The 19885-nt window shown below is 41.1% G+C and overlaps 1 protein-coding gene across 2 annotated transcripts in view; it reads right to left on the bottom strand.

The window, feature by feature from the left end:
- The window catches only part of NPC1 (NPC intracellular cholesterol transporter 1), a 44800-nt gene extending 25128 nt beyond the window's left edge, over positions 1-19672 (bottom strand). The window contains exons 1-8 of one of the 2 annotated variants that reach the window (XR_009558026.1): positions 19420-19671; positions 9406-9528; positions 8805-8911; positions 7566-7741; positions 6374-6541; positions 5366-5615; positions 1943-2019; positions 193-563 (exon numbers count right to left, since the gene is read on the bottom strand). Coding sequence is in view for 1 of the 2 variants with exons in the window: in XM_035125434.2 (XP_034981325.2) it covers positions 193-563; positions 1943-2019; positions 5366-5615; positions 6374-6541; positions 7566-7741; positions 8805-8911; positions 9406-9528; positions 19420-19521 (1374 nt within the window). In the remaining variant the exon portion in view is untranslated. Of the gene's footprint in view, positions 1-192; positions 564-1942; positions 2020-5365; positions 5616-6373; positions 6542-7565; positions 7742-8804; positions 8912-9405; positions 9529-19419 lie in introns of both variants that reach the window. The other variant, XM_035125434.2, reaches the window with a different exon arrangement.
- Between the last annotated feature and the right edge of the window lie 213 nt (positions 19673-19885).

Here is a 19885-nt window from a genome sequence, read left to right as displayed (position 1 = left end):
GACACCTATCCTTGAAATGGTAGAGGTTTCAAGGGCTTATACAGGGCTTAAGTATCTGAACAGAGGCTTCCCTGAAATTCTTGGTAACTGCCAATCAAAGGCATCCTCCCCACCCAAACCCCTTTGTATTTCAGTTTTCCAACTTGCACCCTTGCATCCACTGAGCATGCAAAGGGCTGCCATCTGTATTACCTGATGCAAGATATCTTTAGTTAGTGGAGGCCCGAAAGGAATATCTGCTCCTGATGGATATGGAGAATAGATTTCTGGCTTGGCATTTGGAGCTTGGATAATAAGTTGTTCAGTACGGAAGAAAGGCCCAAAGTGAGTATCAAAATATTCCTTCTCTTTGCGAGCTTCACTGTTTGGGGATGACCAGAGGTCTATAGGATTTGTTGTTACTTTGACAAACATCAGGCCTGAGGAGCACATGGCAATAAAAGCCAGGGAAAAGAGCACAACAGGTCTTGGGTTTCGAACACAGAAAGCCCCCCATGATGTGAATGTGACTCTTAACACATTCTCAAATCTTTCACCCAGCCTTTCACACCAGGTAGATTCTCCTGCAAGAACAAGAACACATCCAGAGTAAATAAGATATCAATTTCCAACACGACCCATATACCTAACCAACAATTACTATTAATTAGGGCTTCCCGTTTTTTCTGTTTAATTTAGGAAGAGGAACAAAATTGTAGAAAATGAAAGAGAACTATGACATTATTAAGCTTGACTCCATATAAAATAGGGCATAATTCAGCCACTGAATGCAGAAATCAGGAAGTACACCAGCATAATGTGTGTGGAAGTACTGTGAAGAAGAGTTGTATGTAGTTCAAGATATTTATTTTAAAAACTAATAATTCATATTATTAAGTTCCTTTTTTATTACTGAAAGCAAGAGAGAGAGAGAGAGAGAGAGAGAGAGAGAGAGAGAGTAAAATGGCGTGCAAGGAAAAATTCAGGACATATTGTTTTACAATAAACCCAGCATGTAATTTAATATCTTATAACCAACGTTCTTAAAGAGGAAAACACACAGTAATAATAATAATAATAATAATAATAATAATAATAATAATAATAATAATAATTTATTATTTATACCCCGCCCATCTGGCCGGGTTCCCCCAGCCACTCTGGGCGGCTTCCAACAAAACATTAAAATACAGAGATCCATCAAACATTAAAAGCTTCCCTAAACAGGGCTGCCTTAAGATGCCTTCTAAAGGTCTGGTAATTGTTGTTCTCTTTGACCTTTGGTGGGAGGGCGTTCCACAGGGTGGGTGCCACTACCGAGAAGGCCCTCTGCCTGGTTCCCTGTAACTTAGCTTCTCATAGCGAGGGAACCGCCAGAAGGCCCTCGGCACTGGACCTCAGTGTCCGGGCAGAACGATGGGGGAGGAGACGCTCCTTCAGGTATACTGGACCAAGGCCGTTTAGGGCTTTAAAGGTCAGCACCAACACTTTGAATTGTGCTCGGAAATGTACTGGGAGCCAATGTAGGTCTTTCAGGACCGGTGCTATGTGGTCTCGGCGGCCGCTCCCAGTCACCAGTCTAGCTGCCGCATTCTGGGTTAGCTGTAGTTTCCGGGTCACCTTCAAAGGTAGCCCCACGCAGAGCGCATTGCAGTAGTCCAAGCGGGAGATAACTAGAGCGTGCACCACTCTGGCGAGACAGTCCGCATCAGGTAGGGTCTCAGCCTGCGTACCAGATGGAGCTGATAAACAGCTGCCCTGGACACAGAATTGACCTGCGCCTCCATGGACAGCTGTGAGTCCAAAATGACTCCCAGGCTGCGCAACTGGTCCTTCAGGGGCACAGTTACCCCATTCAGGACCAGGGAGTCCTCCACACCTGCCCGCCTCCTGTCCCCCACAAACAGTACTTCTGTCTTGTCAGGATTCAATCTCATTACTATCATTACTTTCTAGAACTTACCAGTATTCTGGCGTAAGTTAACAGAATAGGCAATGTTGCTGTCAATAGGTGTGTATTCAGAAACAAAGTGTCTCTTCCTGTAAAAGAGATGAGCATGAACAAGAGAACTCAGGATATGATTCTCAGTTCTGTTTTATTTAATACTGTGATTCAAGACAAACTAAGTTACAGCTTACAAAGAAAATACAATATAAAAAAATTCCTTCAGTAGCACCTTAAAGACCAACTAAGTTTATATTTTGGTATGAGCTTTCGTGTGCATGCACACTTCTTCAGATACCAAAGAAAATACAGAAATTGTTATTATAGAATTTTTGTTCCCAAGATACACGATATACAGGTACTTGCGCTGAACCACTCTGTGGTGGCTAAGGTTTGTGTATAGTGCTTAGGGAAAATCCATCACTGGCCATTTCTGTGGCAGGTAACTGCATTGCCATATTTGACATTAATTGCTGTTCTTCAACATAGTGCCATTCTCTCTCTCACTGGATCATTGCAGAGTCACAGCACTCTCTTTGCTTCAAGTTAGGGAATATTTATTCGGAAACCTCAAAATCATTATGTAGCAGTAAGTGTTCTAGTAATCAGGTGACCTACATGATTCATCAGAATCTACTCGCAAAAATCTTCCTGGACTGTACCTTTCAAGGGAAAGTGTTGTAGGTTCAACATTTTAATTTTAATAGTGCTGTCTGGAGTGGTAAAATCTCCTTCAATAAGTATTTATTTATCAGGCACCTCATGCAATGAGCCTAATGACATTATAATATAATAGCATATTGGGAGAAAGCGAGACTATACATTTCTCCCTGAAACAAATGCTAGGGTTCTTGAGAGTATTCAAGTGATCCTTATCCAAAGCAGTAAAGTCAGGAAAAGCCATATTATTTAATTGTGTCGAATAAAATCTTACCTGAATGTACCACTTGTGGCTGCAGGTGAGGATCACTTGAATGCTCTCAACACCACTAGCATGTGCGTAGATATTCAGTCTAGTCTTCTCCCCAACCTGCTATTTATCTTGCTACTCAATCACATAACAATCCCCACTATCTCTTCCCTAAAAAAGTTAGAATCCAGGAAAACTTTACCAGTTTATTCTGTTGAATACCACTTAATTCTGCCCTATACAGTGGTACCTCGAGTTTCAAATGTTTCCATTGACGAACATTTCGGAACTCGAACGCTGAAAACCCAGAAGTAAATGCTTCCGTTTTCGAATGCGCCTTGGAATTTGAACGGCTTCTGCTGAGGTACCACTGTATTTTTCTCAATTTTCTCTGTAAATTTGCAGACCGCCCTTTGCACCTCGGTTTTCGAACATGTCGGAAGTCAAACGGTCTTCCGGAACAGATTACGTTCAAAAACTGAGGTTCCACTGTAGCTGTCTTACACATACCTCCTAAACTTTTCAGGTCTGTGAAGAATCCAAGTTTACAAAGCCATCAACACAGTGCAGGCACTAAGACATATACAGTGGTACCTTGGTTTACAACCATAAATCCGGTTACAGGTAGGTAGCCGTGTTGGTCTGGATCGAAGTAAAATAAAAAAAATTCCTTCAGTAGCACCTTAAAGACCAACTAAGTTTTTATTTTGGTATGAGCTTTCGTGTGCATGCACACTTCTTCAGATACAGTGAAAAATGTATCTGAAGAAGTGTGCATGCACACGAAAGCTCATACCAAAATAAAAACTTAGTTGGTCTTTAAGGTGCTACTGAAGGAATTTTTTTTAACCATAAATCCGTTCCGGAGGTCCGGTTGTAAACCAAAACAGGTTGTAACCCAAGGCGCACTTTCACCAATGGGGCCTCCCCCCCAAAAATTGGTTCGCAATAAAAAAAGGGTTGTAACAACAACAAAAAGGGGCACGCACTTCCGGGTTTGATGTGGTTGTAATCCAAAACAGTTGCATCCAAGGTACCACTGTACATTTTATGAACCTGAAGCACTTACTACATTTGGCCATTTTCACATATCACATTAAACCATGGTTTAATTGAAATAACTATGTACTTTGCTACTCCCCTGCTCCCCTCTTCAATGTGCCAAGCAAGAAACATTACATATGAACAAGCCTTGGCTTATTGCCACAGTGTGATGAGAAACAAGCCACAAGGCATTGCTTTGCACATAATGGAAAAAGTCAGCCTCTGGTTTCTTTGTTGTCACTGATGCACTGAAGGAAAGAGCTAAGTGCATGTTCACTTTAAAGTAAACCATAGTTTATTTTAAACTATGCCTTAAGATGACATGCAAACTAGGTCACAGAATCATCATCTTTGTGCATGCTGATATTAATCACCTCTTCTAACAACAGAATTATTATCGCCTTCTATTGTCCTACATCTTCCTGTTATTCTCCTTGATAAGCATCTTGTAAAACAAGCGCACCAAGCTTTTTTTACCACCTTCTAGTTGGGAAGCACTACAATCACAATCACTTTGTTTTAGAGCACAATGTTTGGTTTCAACACATTCTAAGCAGTTATCTCCCTCACCAGCTAATCTATTATAGGTTCCTAGTGATCTCATTTGAATTCCCAAAAACACTTCCTCTTTCTCAGCAAAACTGAACTACTGAATCAGAGTTTGCACAGACTAGAGTGGCCAGAGGCTTCCGTGTGGTACAATTTCATACAAGCAGTTTCATTGAACCAAGCTACAATGGTGCAATTGTCGGGCACAGACAAGGGTTCTATGAGACCATTTGTAAACAAACAAAAATTAATTTGAGAGATAAATACATTGTGGGGTTTTTTTTATTTTCTCCCTTTCCTGTTTCTTTAAAACTGAGCAATCAGGGAGGGTGAATCCCATGACTATGAACAGCTCATAGGGCAGTTGTTTACTCTGACAGATTTTCTGCTTGCTCTGTGGTTTCAGAGATAAAAACGATGCAGCTGAAGATACACAGTGCAGCAACCATACTGAGCAGCACCCAAGATTTATTATGTCAACACCAGGTGCAAAAGAAATCTCAAGGTAAGCCAGCTAAGCCTGACATATTACAAGCACTCTCCTCACCTTGCCATGCCACCAAGTCTGTCAATGTGTACAGTACTCAGTGTAGGTGTAAAAATGTATAAATATACAGGTATGATATATTTGTCCTGGATAGTTCCTTAAAGCACAGAGAATGCTAGTGGCTGTTCAGTTAACTGCGCACTAAGCAAAAACAAAACATTATTGAAGTATGGGGATGTTCTAAATGCTGTCTATGTGCAAGCTGTTCATTGTCAAACAACATGGCTTCACTCTCTACAGCAGATTTAACTGGGGGCGGGGGGCTGCAGGATAAAAGAAAAAGTTAAAGCCCCACTGGATTCTACCCTTAGTAAATAGTGGGATTATTTAACAGTTTATGAACAACTCCAACACTTAATTTTCAATGTTGTTTAAAAAGGGAGCTATTTACCTGTAACACCAAACTCCAAAAACTGCTGCAAAAAACACAAGCAAAAATCCTGTGTAGGAGATCCACATGATGACATACATGGCATCCAAACCAAGCAAAAGCCAAGGTACAGGAGGTGGAGGGGGTTGTGGTTTGGGACCACAGACAATAGAGCAATCCTGACAACTGCAAGGCCCAGTGACATCATCCATGGACTCATTACAGCCTTTGGTGGCATTGTTCATAGGAGTCATCCCATGGATAGAAACATCTAACAAGAGAAAAATTAACACACTAAAAAAATACTCAAAGATACTACAATTGTAGATATAATCCATAACAAATGAAAACCAACGTAAACAGATAATGGTTTCCGTTTGGCAACTTCAACTTTTGACATTGCCAACCCATTAGAATTTTTTTTGTTCACTACTGTAAGCAAGTTTACCATTTGATCCAAGGCCCACAGAAGTCAAATCTTCCAGGATTTAAAAAGCATTCAAAATTGCCACATGTTACAGATGTATTTATTGCATTTAACCCACCCCACCTTCTGCCCAAAGGAGCCCAGGGCAGCAAACAACAAATGATAAAACATCTTTCAAAGAATTGCAATGCAGATGCACTCTGGAAAAGATATCAACTTAAAAGGCTGATTGGAAGAAGGTGGTCTTCGGTAGATGCAGAAAAAGACAACAGTGACAGTTCCTATCTAATATTTCCTCTACACATGCTCACAGAAAAAAACATTGTTAGGAAGATAAGCCACAGACAGTGACCTCACAGCATCTCCTCCCCTTTGTAAGTATATATCAGCACTCATTTAAACTGCAGTGCATTACAGCCTTACATTTGTATGTATGTATGAAATTATATGCGCATACACCTAAAGCTATAGTCTTATTAGCCCAGTAGTTAATCCTGTGTCGCCTAGGGGGATTGTCCAAATTCAGTATGTATTTGTGGCTCAAGGAAGTTCAAGACACTTGCTACTAATAGTCAATAAGGAAAAGTTTATTTGTTTCCTACCTGAAAATATTGGAATCATGTTGAAAGGAGTCTGACCATTATCCTTGCTGAACATGTACTGAATCCAGTTGGTTGCATTGCATTCCCTAACATCTTTTCCACACAATAGTCCCAGCGCTTTAACATTGCTTGATGGTGCTTCCACATCTTTACATGCATTATACATAGCTAGAAGTATCATTTCAATAAAGAAAAAGACAATGCTGATAATACAGTAAGGATACAAATAAGAATTTACTAAACTGGCTCAGCATCTGAAATAAAGCAATTCTGAATTTATAACAGAGGAAATACTTGAAGACAAAAGGTTTTGATACAGTCCAAGATTATTCTAGGCTTCACAAATCTTCTCACTAGCTCACCAATGGATTCTCCGCATAGTTTTCCACTAATTGCAAAGCATGCAGGAAGGATCTCTTGTCCTTTGCACTAGCCTTTACGGAAGACAAGAGTGCCATTTCTGCCTCTGAAAAGGTGATGGCAAGATAACTCAACCCCAGTGCTGTGAGAGGATCTGGGGCAAACAGCAGCAGCAGCAGCAGCAGCAGCAGCAGCAGCAGCAGCAGCAGCAGCAGCAGCAGCAGCAGCAGCAGCAAAGGAATCAGTCTTCTGCTTGCTGTGGAAACTGAAAAGTACAAGGAGGATGTGACAATTTGGTTGCAAAGGTAGCTGGGTGTGTTCAAGCCCAGCAGTTGCCTCAAACAGGAAAGGAGGAAATTGCTCTATTGCCTAGGTGACTAAGGTACACTCCTCTGATTTTACGAGCTCCAGGAACCTTGTGGGAGCCCAGGAGGAGGGCATCAACATGCACCAGTGGAAGTTTGCCAATAAAACTGGACAGGGCAGATGAGAAATACTACCCTGGTACTTTATGGGGCACTGGAGAACAAAAAGAGTTGCCAGATTCAATATTTTTGGGGGGAAATGAACTGTAAGATTATACAGTAGTCTCCTGAATTAGCCTTGCAAATAGGATTAATGCTGGATCCCATTTTTCTAACTTCAATGGCACATATACCCACAGCTCTCTTCCTTCCCACTCACTCAATCCTCTCTTTTCCATACTACTCAACTTCTGACTTGCAGATGAACCACACAGTTCATTTACACACGAGAATACAGGCAAATAACTGTTTTTATGCAATCTTCTAAGAACAAAAATAAATGATACACAACTATTTTATTGCCTTACCATTAGCAAATTTTTCTCCAATGTAATACTCCAGTTCAACAACGTTGGTTTTCTTCTCTTTTGTAACTGGATCAATATATGAAGTTGTATTTGTTACATTGAGAAATTCAGACTGATGAGGACTGCAGGTTAGTTCGCAGAACAGGTTTACTAAATTATAAAAACATGATGGGCACCTGAAGAGAGAGTAATTATTAAGCATTTATTCATTAATCCAGTATGTGCACACAAAATGCAGGAGTTTTCATAAAGTAACTTTTGTCTTCAAGAACAACAAACAGTTCTTATGGTCCAGATATCAAAGCTTAAATGAATAATGCACTCCTGAAATGTGTAGTTCTAAGAATGATCAGCAAGCGCTACAGCAATATTTAGTACAGAAAAGTTCACAGCATTTCATCTGGATGAAAGAAATGAAACTACAGTACGTAAGCAGCACAGTAGTGAAATCAAATGAGACATACAGTCCAATCTGACGCATGCATGCTCAGGGGTCAGTTCTACTATAGGAATACACCAATATAAGAATGTATAGGCTTGCAGCCCAAGATTCAGAAGCCGCCATTTACAGTGGTACCTTGGGTTACGTTACCTTCAGGTAATGTAATTTCGAGTTATGAATGTGGCAAACCTAGAAGTGTATACTTCCGGGTTTTGCCGCACGTGCATGCGTAGAAGCGCTCTGCGCACGTGCACAGAAGCGCTCTATCGTGCCGCATGTGTGCACAGAAGCTGTGCCTCCGGATACGGACTTTTCGGGGTACCGTAAGTACGGACCCCCGGGACAAATTAAGTTCGTATCCGGAGGGTCCACTGTATTTAAATTTTAGTATTGTTGCCCCAATAAAAATTGAAGAAAATATGAACTATAAACAAATATGAAGAAAGCATCACAGAGACTCTTCAGATAGTTCTCTTTTATTGGAAAGAGGTCTGGAAATATTGTTAAGCTTAAAATGCTTAATAATTATATACATTTATTTGACCAACCTTTCCAGAAAGTTGTCTACTAAAATGCATCTCTCTGGTAGCATTCCACTATCAGAGAATGAGCAGAACAACCTCTGGAGCACTTGTTGGGTGAAGACACATTGTAATAAAGGAATTTGTAGATATATTTTTCCCCCATTATATTTCCTAGACAAGTAAATGTCTACCATATTTTCTCTAGTTTATTGAGAAGCAGGAGCAGGGGGGCAAATACCACAAGCAACAACCAGACAAGTGGCTCCCACATACCTGGAAAGAAACTGCAGCGGGAGCTCCAAGTTGTTTTTCAAAGTCTGAAGTTGTTGTACATCACAACAAAGGCTAACATTCTCATAGAAAAAACCTGGGCATAGTTCCTTAAGAGAAAATCAAACATATATATAAATATTTAAAATTCAATTATGATAAAGTAGCCTGTGATTTTTTTCTTCTACTGCAAGGTCACAAACTCAACTTTAGAAACTGCCCTGGAAAATATCTCACTGTTTTCAACAGTTACTTACTAACAGGCTCAGAATTACTGTAATAGTGAAATTAGTAATTACTATTTCATACTTCCTTAGTATAACATTACAGAAGAGGAGACTGGTAGATTTGATATGACCTTAATCCTTATAGAGTAGACATTCAAGGCAAGAAATGCATATACCAACTACAGAGGCTAAGTGGAATAAACAAAACATAGTCCATAATTCAGTTACCATGTTGCCTTACTCATACCAATATTAGCATTAGGATTAAATTTCCTTATGCTACAACTGAGTTTAGGAAAAAATATGCTTAGTTCTTCTTTCCCATCCCCATTAAAGTTCTTATTTTCCAGTAAAATGGTAATTCACTAGAAACTTACCTGTACCAAATCATAGCCATCTTTCGGTAGTGGCAGTGGTGGGCCGTTATATTCACAATTGTACCTTTTATCTCCAGAAGCAACTTCACACTGGCCATACCAGATACACGAGTCTGAAAATACCTACAGAGGAAGAATAATGAATGTTAACCATGTTGACCATAGATTTCACACTTGCAAGAAGCATGCTAAAAGTGTCCCAACAGAGGCTGCTCATCAGACTACCATTTTAAATATACCCACAAACTACAGGCATTTCAGTTTATCAACAGGCTGGGCTTTCCCAGATCCCAACACAATGCTTTTCAAGTGACATCATCTCAGAACCACCTTCAACATGCTGGAGATTTCTCTTACAGTAACACAGGCTCAAAGCCCTGTGTAGAACTAGTGATCCCATTTTGTGGATCTTGGTCAATTTTTGCACACACAAATTCCCTAAGAACAGTTGTAATCACTAAGGGCATTTAGTTGGCCACTGTGCAATGCTGGACTAGGTGAATCTTTGATCTGATATTACAGTCAAATAACAGATGTCAAATATTCAGCAAATATGCATAAATGGTAAGGAGTAATTATCCGTTTCAGAGAAAGGTTCTTAGGATGCAAATCACTTTTAAATCAGGTTGAAATAAAGGCACATCTAGTCCAGCATCCTGTTCTCACAGTGGCCAACCAGATGCCTATGAGGTCGGAAAGCAGGACCTGAGCCCAAGTCCCCACATCCTGCATTTTGAGGCATACTGCCTCTGAAAGTGAAGGTAAAACATATCCATAATGGTCAGCAGTCATTGATATCCTTATTCTCCATGAATTTGTCCAATCCTCTTTTAAAGCCATCCAAGTTGATGGGCTTCATTACTTCCTATTGGCAGCCTTCACTTCCAATGAAATAAATTATGAATACAGTTATTTGATAGCAAACACTAGAAAAAGAGAGGGCTAAGAAACCATTTTCTAACATTTATATGATTTACATAGGATACTCTGGGACAAGAGCACAGAGCTACATGGGAGGAAGGCTTTTAGAATTGTGTTTGATTACACAAAAGCATTCAGGCCAAAAATACTCCTTGATTTCTTCAATCCCAGAGACCATAATATACAGACCTCCACACTTCTATTCCCAGACCACCCCCCTCACTGGCTCTGCTTCACACCCAGTGTTTTCCTGCTAGCTGGAATGTGCCCTTGGACTGGTAACGCCTCTTGCTTTAAAGTGTGTGTATGTAAATGTATATAAAGTAGCATAATATACATAGGTAAGTTTTACATTTGGTGCTCTGTCCACTTTTGTTCTGGCCCAGAAAGAAATGTGGCCCTTGGGCTGAAAAAAGGCTCCTCATTAGTAGACTAAAGGACTCAAATCAAGTAAACCTTTACAAAGCAAGCTCAGTCAGCAACTTCTTTGAACTGGTAATTAATGATGAAAGTGTGATCATTCCTGTTTTCCCTCATCAACTTGCAAATGGATTCCCTTTTTTAAAATATCAGTCTTATGAGAATGATGTGTACATACAGGTTGTTGTGTACATTTCATCTGTGATGAAAGGTTTACAGTACAGAAAATTCACTAAACTTGCATGAGACAGGCAGGGAGAGAGAAATCTGCAAGGCAAAGACTTCTGATGCCTCACATGCATCATGTGACAGTCTAGTGACAACACTTCATCCACAGGGCTGAAAGGAAATGTGCTGTCATCGGCATCTTTCTCCTATTTCATCAAGAGAGTGGTGTTGTCTTCCACGAAACTAGAAACAACAGCTAGAATAATCTAGCCACACTGTATAAAGTTTAGAGGGCTTATAAAGTACCAAGTCCCTAGTTGAAATATTATCAGCCATTGGGAACCTTATTCAAGCCACTTTTCCTTCAGCTCCAGCTCCTTTCCATCCCCCCAATCTGCAAAAGAAGAATATTAATGCTGATCTACTTTATAGGATTTTTGCAGAATATTGGAAGTACTTGTTCTTGAAATGTTACGTTAGTACTAAATATTGTTAGCAGACTTTGCTATTAGTTATCTAAAGTGCTTTCTTTCTGGGGGGACGCAGGGGTGTGCATACCCCTAAACAGTTTGTGAATCTAAGTTTGGCCTCATTGAGGGGCAGTATTTCAATATGAGCAGGAAAATGAGAGTACCCCTAAACTTTTTTTTTAAAAAAAGAAAAAAGCACTGGTTATCTTACTGATGCAATACATATAATAGGGGTTTTTATAATAGTTATTTTCAAACAATTTTCTATTTTCTGTTTGAATTTGAATTTGCAGGGTTCTCATGCATTGTATCTTAAAGAATAATACTTTTAATAATCTTAATGGAGTAAAAGCTTAACTGAGTTTTTTGTCATTAATACTTTGAAATTTATAAATTTCTGGAAGCTTTTTTCATCTATAGAGGGATCTACACATACGATGTTAAAGATTAGATTCCACATTTGTTTTTGGAAAGACTTCCAACAGTTTTGTTATGTGTAATGTACTTGGTTTACAAGGACAGATTCCCAGATTTCTGTTTAGCCTTGACTTTGTTCCCTTACAAATATGAACTTTTGGAACTACGGTACATTTTGTAGAATTATGTCTGTTCTCAATTGCTTACTGACTATGCATCAATAGGGATATGCACAGCACATGAAGTTAATTTATATTTTATGTATTTATTATAATTATTTGTTTATAAACCTTACTTAGTTATAAAATGGAACAAGACACTGTACAATATAAAAATGGAATACTACAATCGTAACAGTAAAAACATCAATGAAAACTGCTTCCAGGACAGCTTTTTCAGTAGTAGCTGCACTGCCACGTCCCTTAAGAAAGCAAGCACCACTCCCTTACACATGCCCTGAATCTACTTTGGTATGTGGTTCATTGTTGCAGAACTAGCCTTAAGCAGTAGGTGAGTGTAGCTGCCCTAGGCTACACTCTGGATCAGCTGGTTGCTAGGAAATGTTTTGACTTAGCACAGGCATCCCCAAACTGCGGCCCTCCAGATGTTTTGGCCTACAACTCCCATGATCCCTAGCTAACAGGACCAGTGGTTGGGGAAGTTGGGAATTGTAGTCCAAAACATCTGGAGGGCCGAAGTTTGGGGATGTCTGACTTAGCAGCATGGAAAGCTCAGGTTCTGCTCCTCATGTCATGTCTTCAAACAAACTGGCCAGGTGTGGAAAGAGGGAGACAATTCTTTTTTGGCTGTTGATGTCAAAGCACTCAAGCCTATATATTCAAACCATCTTGTAATCTTCAATACCACAATTCTTAAAGGAGAATATGGCTTTTCTGTGTCCCCCAAATTCAGCATATTACCTTCTGATTAGCACCTCTCCCATCCAGGTCAGATAAGTGGGTCAGGATAAGATGGTGAACAGACTTACAGGTGTTGGTTATATAATTAGACAAATGCCATTACAAAGGTCATGTCACTTAGGAAGTATTCAAATCCTACCCATTCAAAGGAACATTATTATTTATTACTATACCGAAGGCATCTGATGCTTATAGGCATGTAACAATTCATCATAATTAAATTATATCTTTTTAAAACAAAACAAAACAAAACAAAGCACATAAAATTGTAATCTGTCATCTCTTCCCTCCTCAAACTGAACATGTATTGTATAAGAAACATGTACACAAAGGACTCTCATGTATACCAGAAAAACACCAGCTTCTTTTTATAAATCATTTGCCTTTTTGACAAGAATTGAGGCACTATCGTTTAGGACTACAATGTTTCTCTTTGCAAGTACAGCACTGTATTCTTGGAAACGTTTCAGCTGCTGCAGACTTGAATTAATGTTAAATTCAAAAACATTATTCATCTCATATTTGTTGCCATGATTTAACTATCACCCTATGAAACACTGATATTTATCTAAACCCATTTGAACCAAATGCAAAAATGCCTACGCTCAATTTTGGAGATTACATCTATGGATACTATCTGCTTCATTATTAGTAATACCAAGATCCATGCATGAAAACTAGGTAAGATTTCCCCCCCTAAATTCCATTCACATACATCTATTTTTAATGGTTTACATCAAGAGAAACTGCCACAAATTACTGTGCACATCTGTTAGATTGGGGACACATAAAATTCATAGGAATGCTACCAATGTGAAGCCTTTTTAGTTCTCAATTGCAGCTTTCCTTCTTGAGTTATGTTCTCCTATCAAAACATGGTGAAACGCAGGATGCCAGAAATGCACCCATTCATACATTTGGGCTACAAACAAATTCCACCAGAAATATTCATGTGTAATGTTAAACTAATCCAACTCTGCTTAGCATGTTGAAGAATCATAGCTCAACCACTCTCCTTAATTCTAAAAATTTGTGTGTGCGTGTACTAATAAGTATCATTAATAAGTTATCTCAGACCATTCAGAAGGGCAACAATTCAAATGCAACGTCTGATGACTATTAAGTGGTTAAATTATTGAATGAAATAAGGTAAGATGGCCTGCCAACTTTTCTTCCTAACCAGGCCCTTCTTTAATGAGATTGTCACTGTGAATGTTAGAGACATTCCACTACCCCATGCCTCTATTTTTATAAATTTCCTGAAATTTCTTCCTCACCACCATCTCCTTTCACACCTAACTTCTAACCTCTTGGCTTACCTGAATTATAAATTCTTCAAAATGAAGTATTGGTCTGCAAGTATCCCCCCCCCATGCCAGATCTCCTCGCATCTCACATCCACTCCCAGCTCCTACTCTGTCCCATTGCACAGCCATGCTGTCATTTTCCAACTGACCCTCTCTGCCCACACTCATTCTCATTCCACCCAACATTCCATTTAAAACTTTCTCATAATAGGTTTGTATTGAGCATATGAAGTGAAAAGCCTTAGGAAATACCATTGACTAACATACGGTACTGTAGTTTCAAAAAGGCCTTTTTGTGACCAAACTACAAACATATTGCACAACTCACAGCACATACTAGACATTCCTCTTAACCTAACACCACAAACCGTTTCCCAAAATACACAATATAAATGAAGATTCCCCCCCCAAAAAAAACACCATAACAAAATCTATAGAATAAAAAGCACCATCAGCACACCAAAGTCTCATGCCAATCATTCAAAATAAACAATTTCTCATCCTTTCTACCCAAAATTCAGCATGGACCATCCTTTTTTACACTGCCAAGTTTCCAACCGTCTATTGAAGCTTTTTCTAACTATAAACCATAGAATATTCGAACACACCAAACAGCTACTTCAGACATCACACCATACCAACACCTAGTTTTGATTCTCCCTCATTGCACAGAAAGACCAAGTGATGGTTGTTGTTCTGTAATTTATCCATGCAGACATCATACCATACCATAGTTAAGATTCCTTAAATACGATTTCACACGATGTGTACACTAAACTAGTCTCTTGATACCAGCTTAATGCATAAGTTTAAATTTTGAATTTATGCAAAACCATTCAATTTTTACCAAAAGAAGATGGCTCATGAAATGGAATTTACCTACACAGGGGTTACCTAAATTAAAGTTACCAGATTTTTTTTTCAAAGAATCCTGGAACACTCTTTTTTTTGGAAAAGAGAAAAAAAGTTATTTAATTTTTTAAAAAAAGTTATTTAAAAATAAATAATAATATCTTCTCTTCTGTGGTCTCCTCTGTCGCGCAGCCTTCCTCTGGGCCCCGGCCTGTTCTCTTGGAGCGCTACCCGCCATGGAGTAGGCTTGGCTCAGGTCGGGCCTGGGCTTGGCCACATGTCCTTGCCCTCCCAGTGCTCTCCTACCTCTCCTCCTCAGCAGCAGCGCGGCAAGGTCGGGGCTTCCCTCTTTTTTCTCCCTCCTCTTTCTCTTTCTTCCTTCTCCTCTCCTCCTTCTCCCTGCATCAGCTCCGGGGTTTTCCTGGCCCCAGAGCGCCACTGGGCAGTCAGCTGGGTGGCCGGGCACTTTCACTCCAGCTCAATTTGGGTCCCGGGGGAGGGGGGTCAGCAGCAGTCTCAGCAGCTCAGCGCCAGCAGAGTAGCGCAGTTGGCTCTGGCTGCCTTCAGGAGCTGCTTGCTGCTGTGGCGCCTGTCATTTTGCCTCACCGGAAGTCCTCATATGATGTGTCTTGTGCGTCACACATCAAGCCAGGAGTGAGAGTGTCCGGCCACCCAGCCAACTGCCCAGTAGAGCTCTGGGGCCAGGAAAACCCCGGAGCCGATGCAGGGAAATAGAGGAGAGGAGAAGGATTTATTCCTTACTAATATATCTACAACATTTTCCGGGGACATAAAATGAAATCCGGGGACATTCCGGGGATGGATTTTGTCCAGGGTCAGATTTGTAAATCTGGGGACTGTCCCTGGGAAATGGGGACGTCTGGTAACCGTAACCTAAATTAAAATGTCATACATTTTAGTGCTCACACAGAAGTGCAAAGTGCCACTGCAGGAACCCTTGAATGTTAAAGCACCCTTTCAGCGCACATATTTCAATAGTCCTCTAATTTTAGGATACAGTGACACAGCAGCTTCCCACACATCTACTTGATAGCATTCCTTTCCTAAGTCATAATCCTATGGCCATATACCCGTCCCACCTCCCAACAGTGGTAGAATATTACACCAACCAAAAGCACCATACATTAAACTTACTCCCACTAAACTCAACAGAAACTCCACTCCCTCCTCCCCACTCCACACACCACCTAGCTAAAGAGAGAACTGTGTATGCTGTCTTGAGCAACTTAAAGGAAAGGTGGATTTAAATGTAATAAATACATAGATAAGGTGGTAGAATTGACTACACCACTTCAGAATGCCGTTCAAAGCTACCATTTTGCAATGTTTTTCTATGTGAAAGCTCCCAGCTAGTACAAAAGAAGCACATTCGGAATAAAGGTTATATCTTAACACTTGCAGGGAGCTTCTTTTAAGGCAGAGGAACATTCCAAATGATCTCCATCTGCAACTTTAAGTGGTGCACTCTTTTACTTCATTTTGCAGAAAAGGGCCCTGTTGATCACTAAGCTCCCAACCCATTTAAACACCTACTGTAGTATGAACAAGGAAAAGCTGTGCTCAATACAGGTACCACTACCGGTATTTCTAAACACTGTATACTCCACACATTTATAATTGTTTTTAAATAATTCAATAAAGTCTGGATTTTTTGGGGGGGGGATAATGGTGGCCAAATATGCATAGTTTAATTCTTTCTGACTGCCTGCCCTAATTTTAAAGTTCTCGTGACCTACCGCATCCCTTTGCTCCTCCATGCCACCGAAGCAAAACTCTTAACCAGAACTACCTGAAGCAGAACAGATACCTAGGTCAGCTGCTGTTAAAGCAGAAGTCTTACCCAGATGGGTAAGACTTTTGCTTTAAATAATTCAATAAAGTCTGGATTTTTGGGGGGGGGGAGGATAATGGTGGCCAAATATGCATAGCTTAATTCTTTCTTATAAGAAAAGATAAAGGACATATGACAAAGAACAGTGTATGTACTGTCTCAATGACATAATGTGCCCCAGTAGCAGTAGGTAAATCTCACATCTCTCACACAGAACTCCAAAGGAGCACTAAGGCATGTGAGCAGTTTGTTGAAACTGCTTATATTCATTATGAACTCTATGGGCAACCGCAAGCCAGTTCCACCTCTTCCTTCCATGCAGACCTCAAGCAAAGCCTACAGCAGCAACGATCAATAGGAAACCAGCTGCTATTCTGTAGAGTTGCCACTTTCTCTACCTCTGGGCTCCTGTGCCTCTTAGATATGACAGAGAGGAATACAACAATGGTAGAAATAACCAGCATGCAGATACAGTAATATGGAAAGCTGCATCTATTACTCCAATGTCTGCCATCCAGCATTCAATGACACATATGCTCAACTATGTCTACACTCTTAATGGTTAGTGTCCTACCCAAGAACCAAAAGAAAATATTAGGCACAACAAATGTTTATCAGTAAAGAAAATACAGGAAGTTATCTGTGCTATGTCAGAAGACTATCATCAGGTATTCAAGACACAAGAGAAGAGCAACAAACAAAGAGCTGTGACTGCTCTTAGCACAACTCTTGTGAAACAAGTGCACTGAGTACTTCTGCATTCATTGTGTCAATGCAGATCATATCCAAACAATCTATCACTGCCAGGTGTGTTAGATGTGAGTCTCTCAGACTTTCAATTTTAAATAAGGCCTAGATTCCTTGGGAGTGGAACCGAGAATGAGATTCTCAGGACTCAACAACCACTGAGGAGTCCAGTCAGCCGAAACAATGGGTTATGGATGTCTAACTTCACTTAGACAACAACAGCCGTGTTGGTCTGAGTCGAAGCAAAATAAAAAAATTCCTTCAGTAGCACCTTAAAGACCAACTAAGTTTTTATTTTGGTATGAGCTTTCGTGTGCATGCACACTTCTTCAGATACACTTGAAAACATTTTCAAACATTTTTTTTATTTCACTTCACTGCATTGCATTTATTTGGCGGCAGTATAGAACAGTAGTTACTACACAGAACACACATGACTTGCTTTTAAATTTATAGCATCAACAAAAGTTTTGACTGCAGGTTAGAAGTATTTAATACATTTATGAATAACAGCAGGTTTGCAAATAAGTACTGGACTTGCATCAAGCCATTTATTATTATATTATGTATGTCACCTAGTTGCTTGACTAATAATGTCTGGCAAATTATCTGACCCAGGTGACTTCTCAGTCTTGCTTGCACAATAATGTTACTACAGTATTCAGACAATTGGTCATTTATGCTGGATTCACCCAGCCATTTTTTCCTCTGCAAGATGATTTAACACCATTTTAATGACAAAATGGACTTTTCATCACCGAATATTCACAATGTTTTTTTACGGCTAGATTTTGCTATTTTACCATGGTGTACCCTGGGGTCTCAAATTTCAGTGACGCCCTGTGCTACACCAAAATTGGGTGCCCCTCCGCCTTTTCCACTCCATACTATTTGCCACACCCCTGATGGCTCCCTTCAGGTTTTGCACTCAATGTGCTCCCCTAAAACTACCTGTGGGTTTTAGATGTCAACATTCTTACAGCAGAACAGGCTCACTCCAGTCTCCCTCCTTTGCTCCCCTATATGCTTGGAACTGCCTCCCAGAATGCCTATGTGATGCCACCACTTACCTTGCATCAAAGTTTAGATTGCAAGCTCTCGGGATCAAAGCCTGTCCTCTTTTACACTGTGAAGTACCACGCATACCACTTGTGCAAGATAAACAAAACCTGAAACGAACTGTAGGCTGCAATCCACAAGGGCCAATAATCTACAATACTGTACACCAATTTCTCTATGCAACAGGCTCAAGCACTTCCCAAGGAAGGATGGAAATTGCCTTACACTTGGGGGGGGGTAGGTAATCAGTACTCAATATATCCCTGGGGCCCCCAGCAGCTCCAGCCGACATAGGTCAGGAGTGTTTATGGCACGGCAATGTTTGAAGGCTGCAAGTTCCCCGCCCCTGACCCGGCTCTGAAGATGTACGCTTACTTTTATAATTAAGCGTTTGACATAGACAGCAACGACTGACTGACTGCCCTAATTTTAAAGTTCTCGTGACCTACCGCATCCCTTTGCTCCTCCATGCCACCGAAGCAAAACTCTTAACCAGAACTATCTGAAGCAGAACAGATACCTAGGCCAGCTGCTGTTAAAGCAGAAGTCTTACCCAGATGGATCTGGGAGCAAGTCCGACAAAACTCAACAGGAGTTACTTTCGAGTAAAACAGCATTTTGCCTAGAATTGCACCTACCCACCTCCACCCCGGGGTATATTTTCTTACTACTGCTGCTAAGGTCAGAACCCACCAAACCCCTAAGCATTCACCTCAACCCCCACACCAAAACAAAAACCTTTTCTCATTACATATTAATCAGGGACCTTTAAAGAAGTCTGTGAGCGGTCTTCCTCTACCCCAAAATGTACCCACCACACACACACACAGCCCCACGTCAGCTTTATACTCCTCCTCCCTGAAGGCACCCTCTCCACTCACCCGGCAGGGCAGAAGCGCCAGCAAGAAGACGGCGACGGCGACCCTGAGGCCGCACAGCCCGCAGCAGCCGCCTTGGCCGCCTGGCCCAGCGCGGCTCCCCATTCCCCGAGGAGCCTCCCGCTCGATTAGCTGTAGGGCTTCGGCAACCTGCGAAGTCGCTGGGCGGCCAACGTAGTCAAGGCGGGAACTGCGACTGAGGCGCTTGGCTCGGCGGTCCCGCCCCTTCCTTCCTCCCTCCGTCCCTTCTCCTCGTTCTCCTCCTCCGCGAGGGGCGGCGCTGAGATCTGAGGCGATGTCGGAACTCGGAAGGCCGCTTCGCCCGGCGCCAACCGAAGCGGTCGGCGTCGCCTCAGCTCCGCCTTAGGCCTAGTCCAAGTTGGCCGCCTTTTCCTGTGAGGCGGAGCTGCTGCCCCGTCACGCCACCTGCGCGCGCGCCCGCCCGCCCGCCCAAAAAACACGCCCGGCT

This window comes from Zootoca vivipara, chromosome 8 (assembly GCF_963506605.1).
Source record: "Zootoca vivipara chromosome 8, rZooViv1.1, whole genome shotgun sequence".
NCBI classification, from domain to species: Eukaryota; Metazoa; Chordata; class Lepidosauria; order Squamata; family Lacertidae; genus Zootoca; species Zootoca vivipara.
This window is presented reverse-complemented; position numbering and strand designations above follow the sequence as displayed.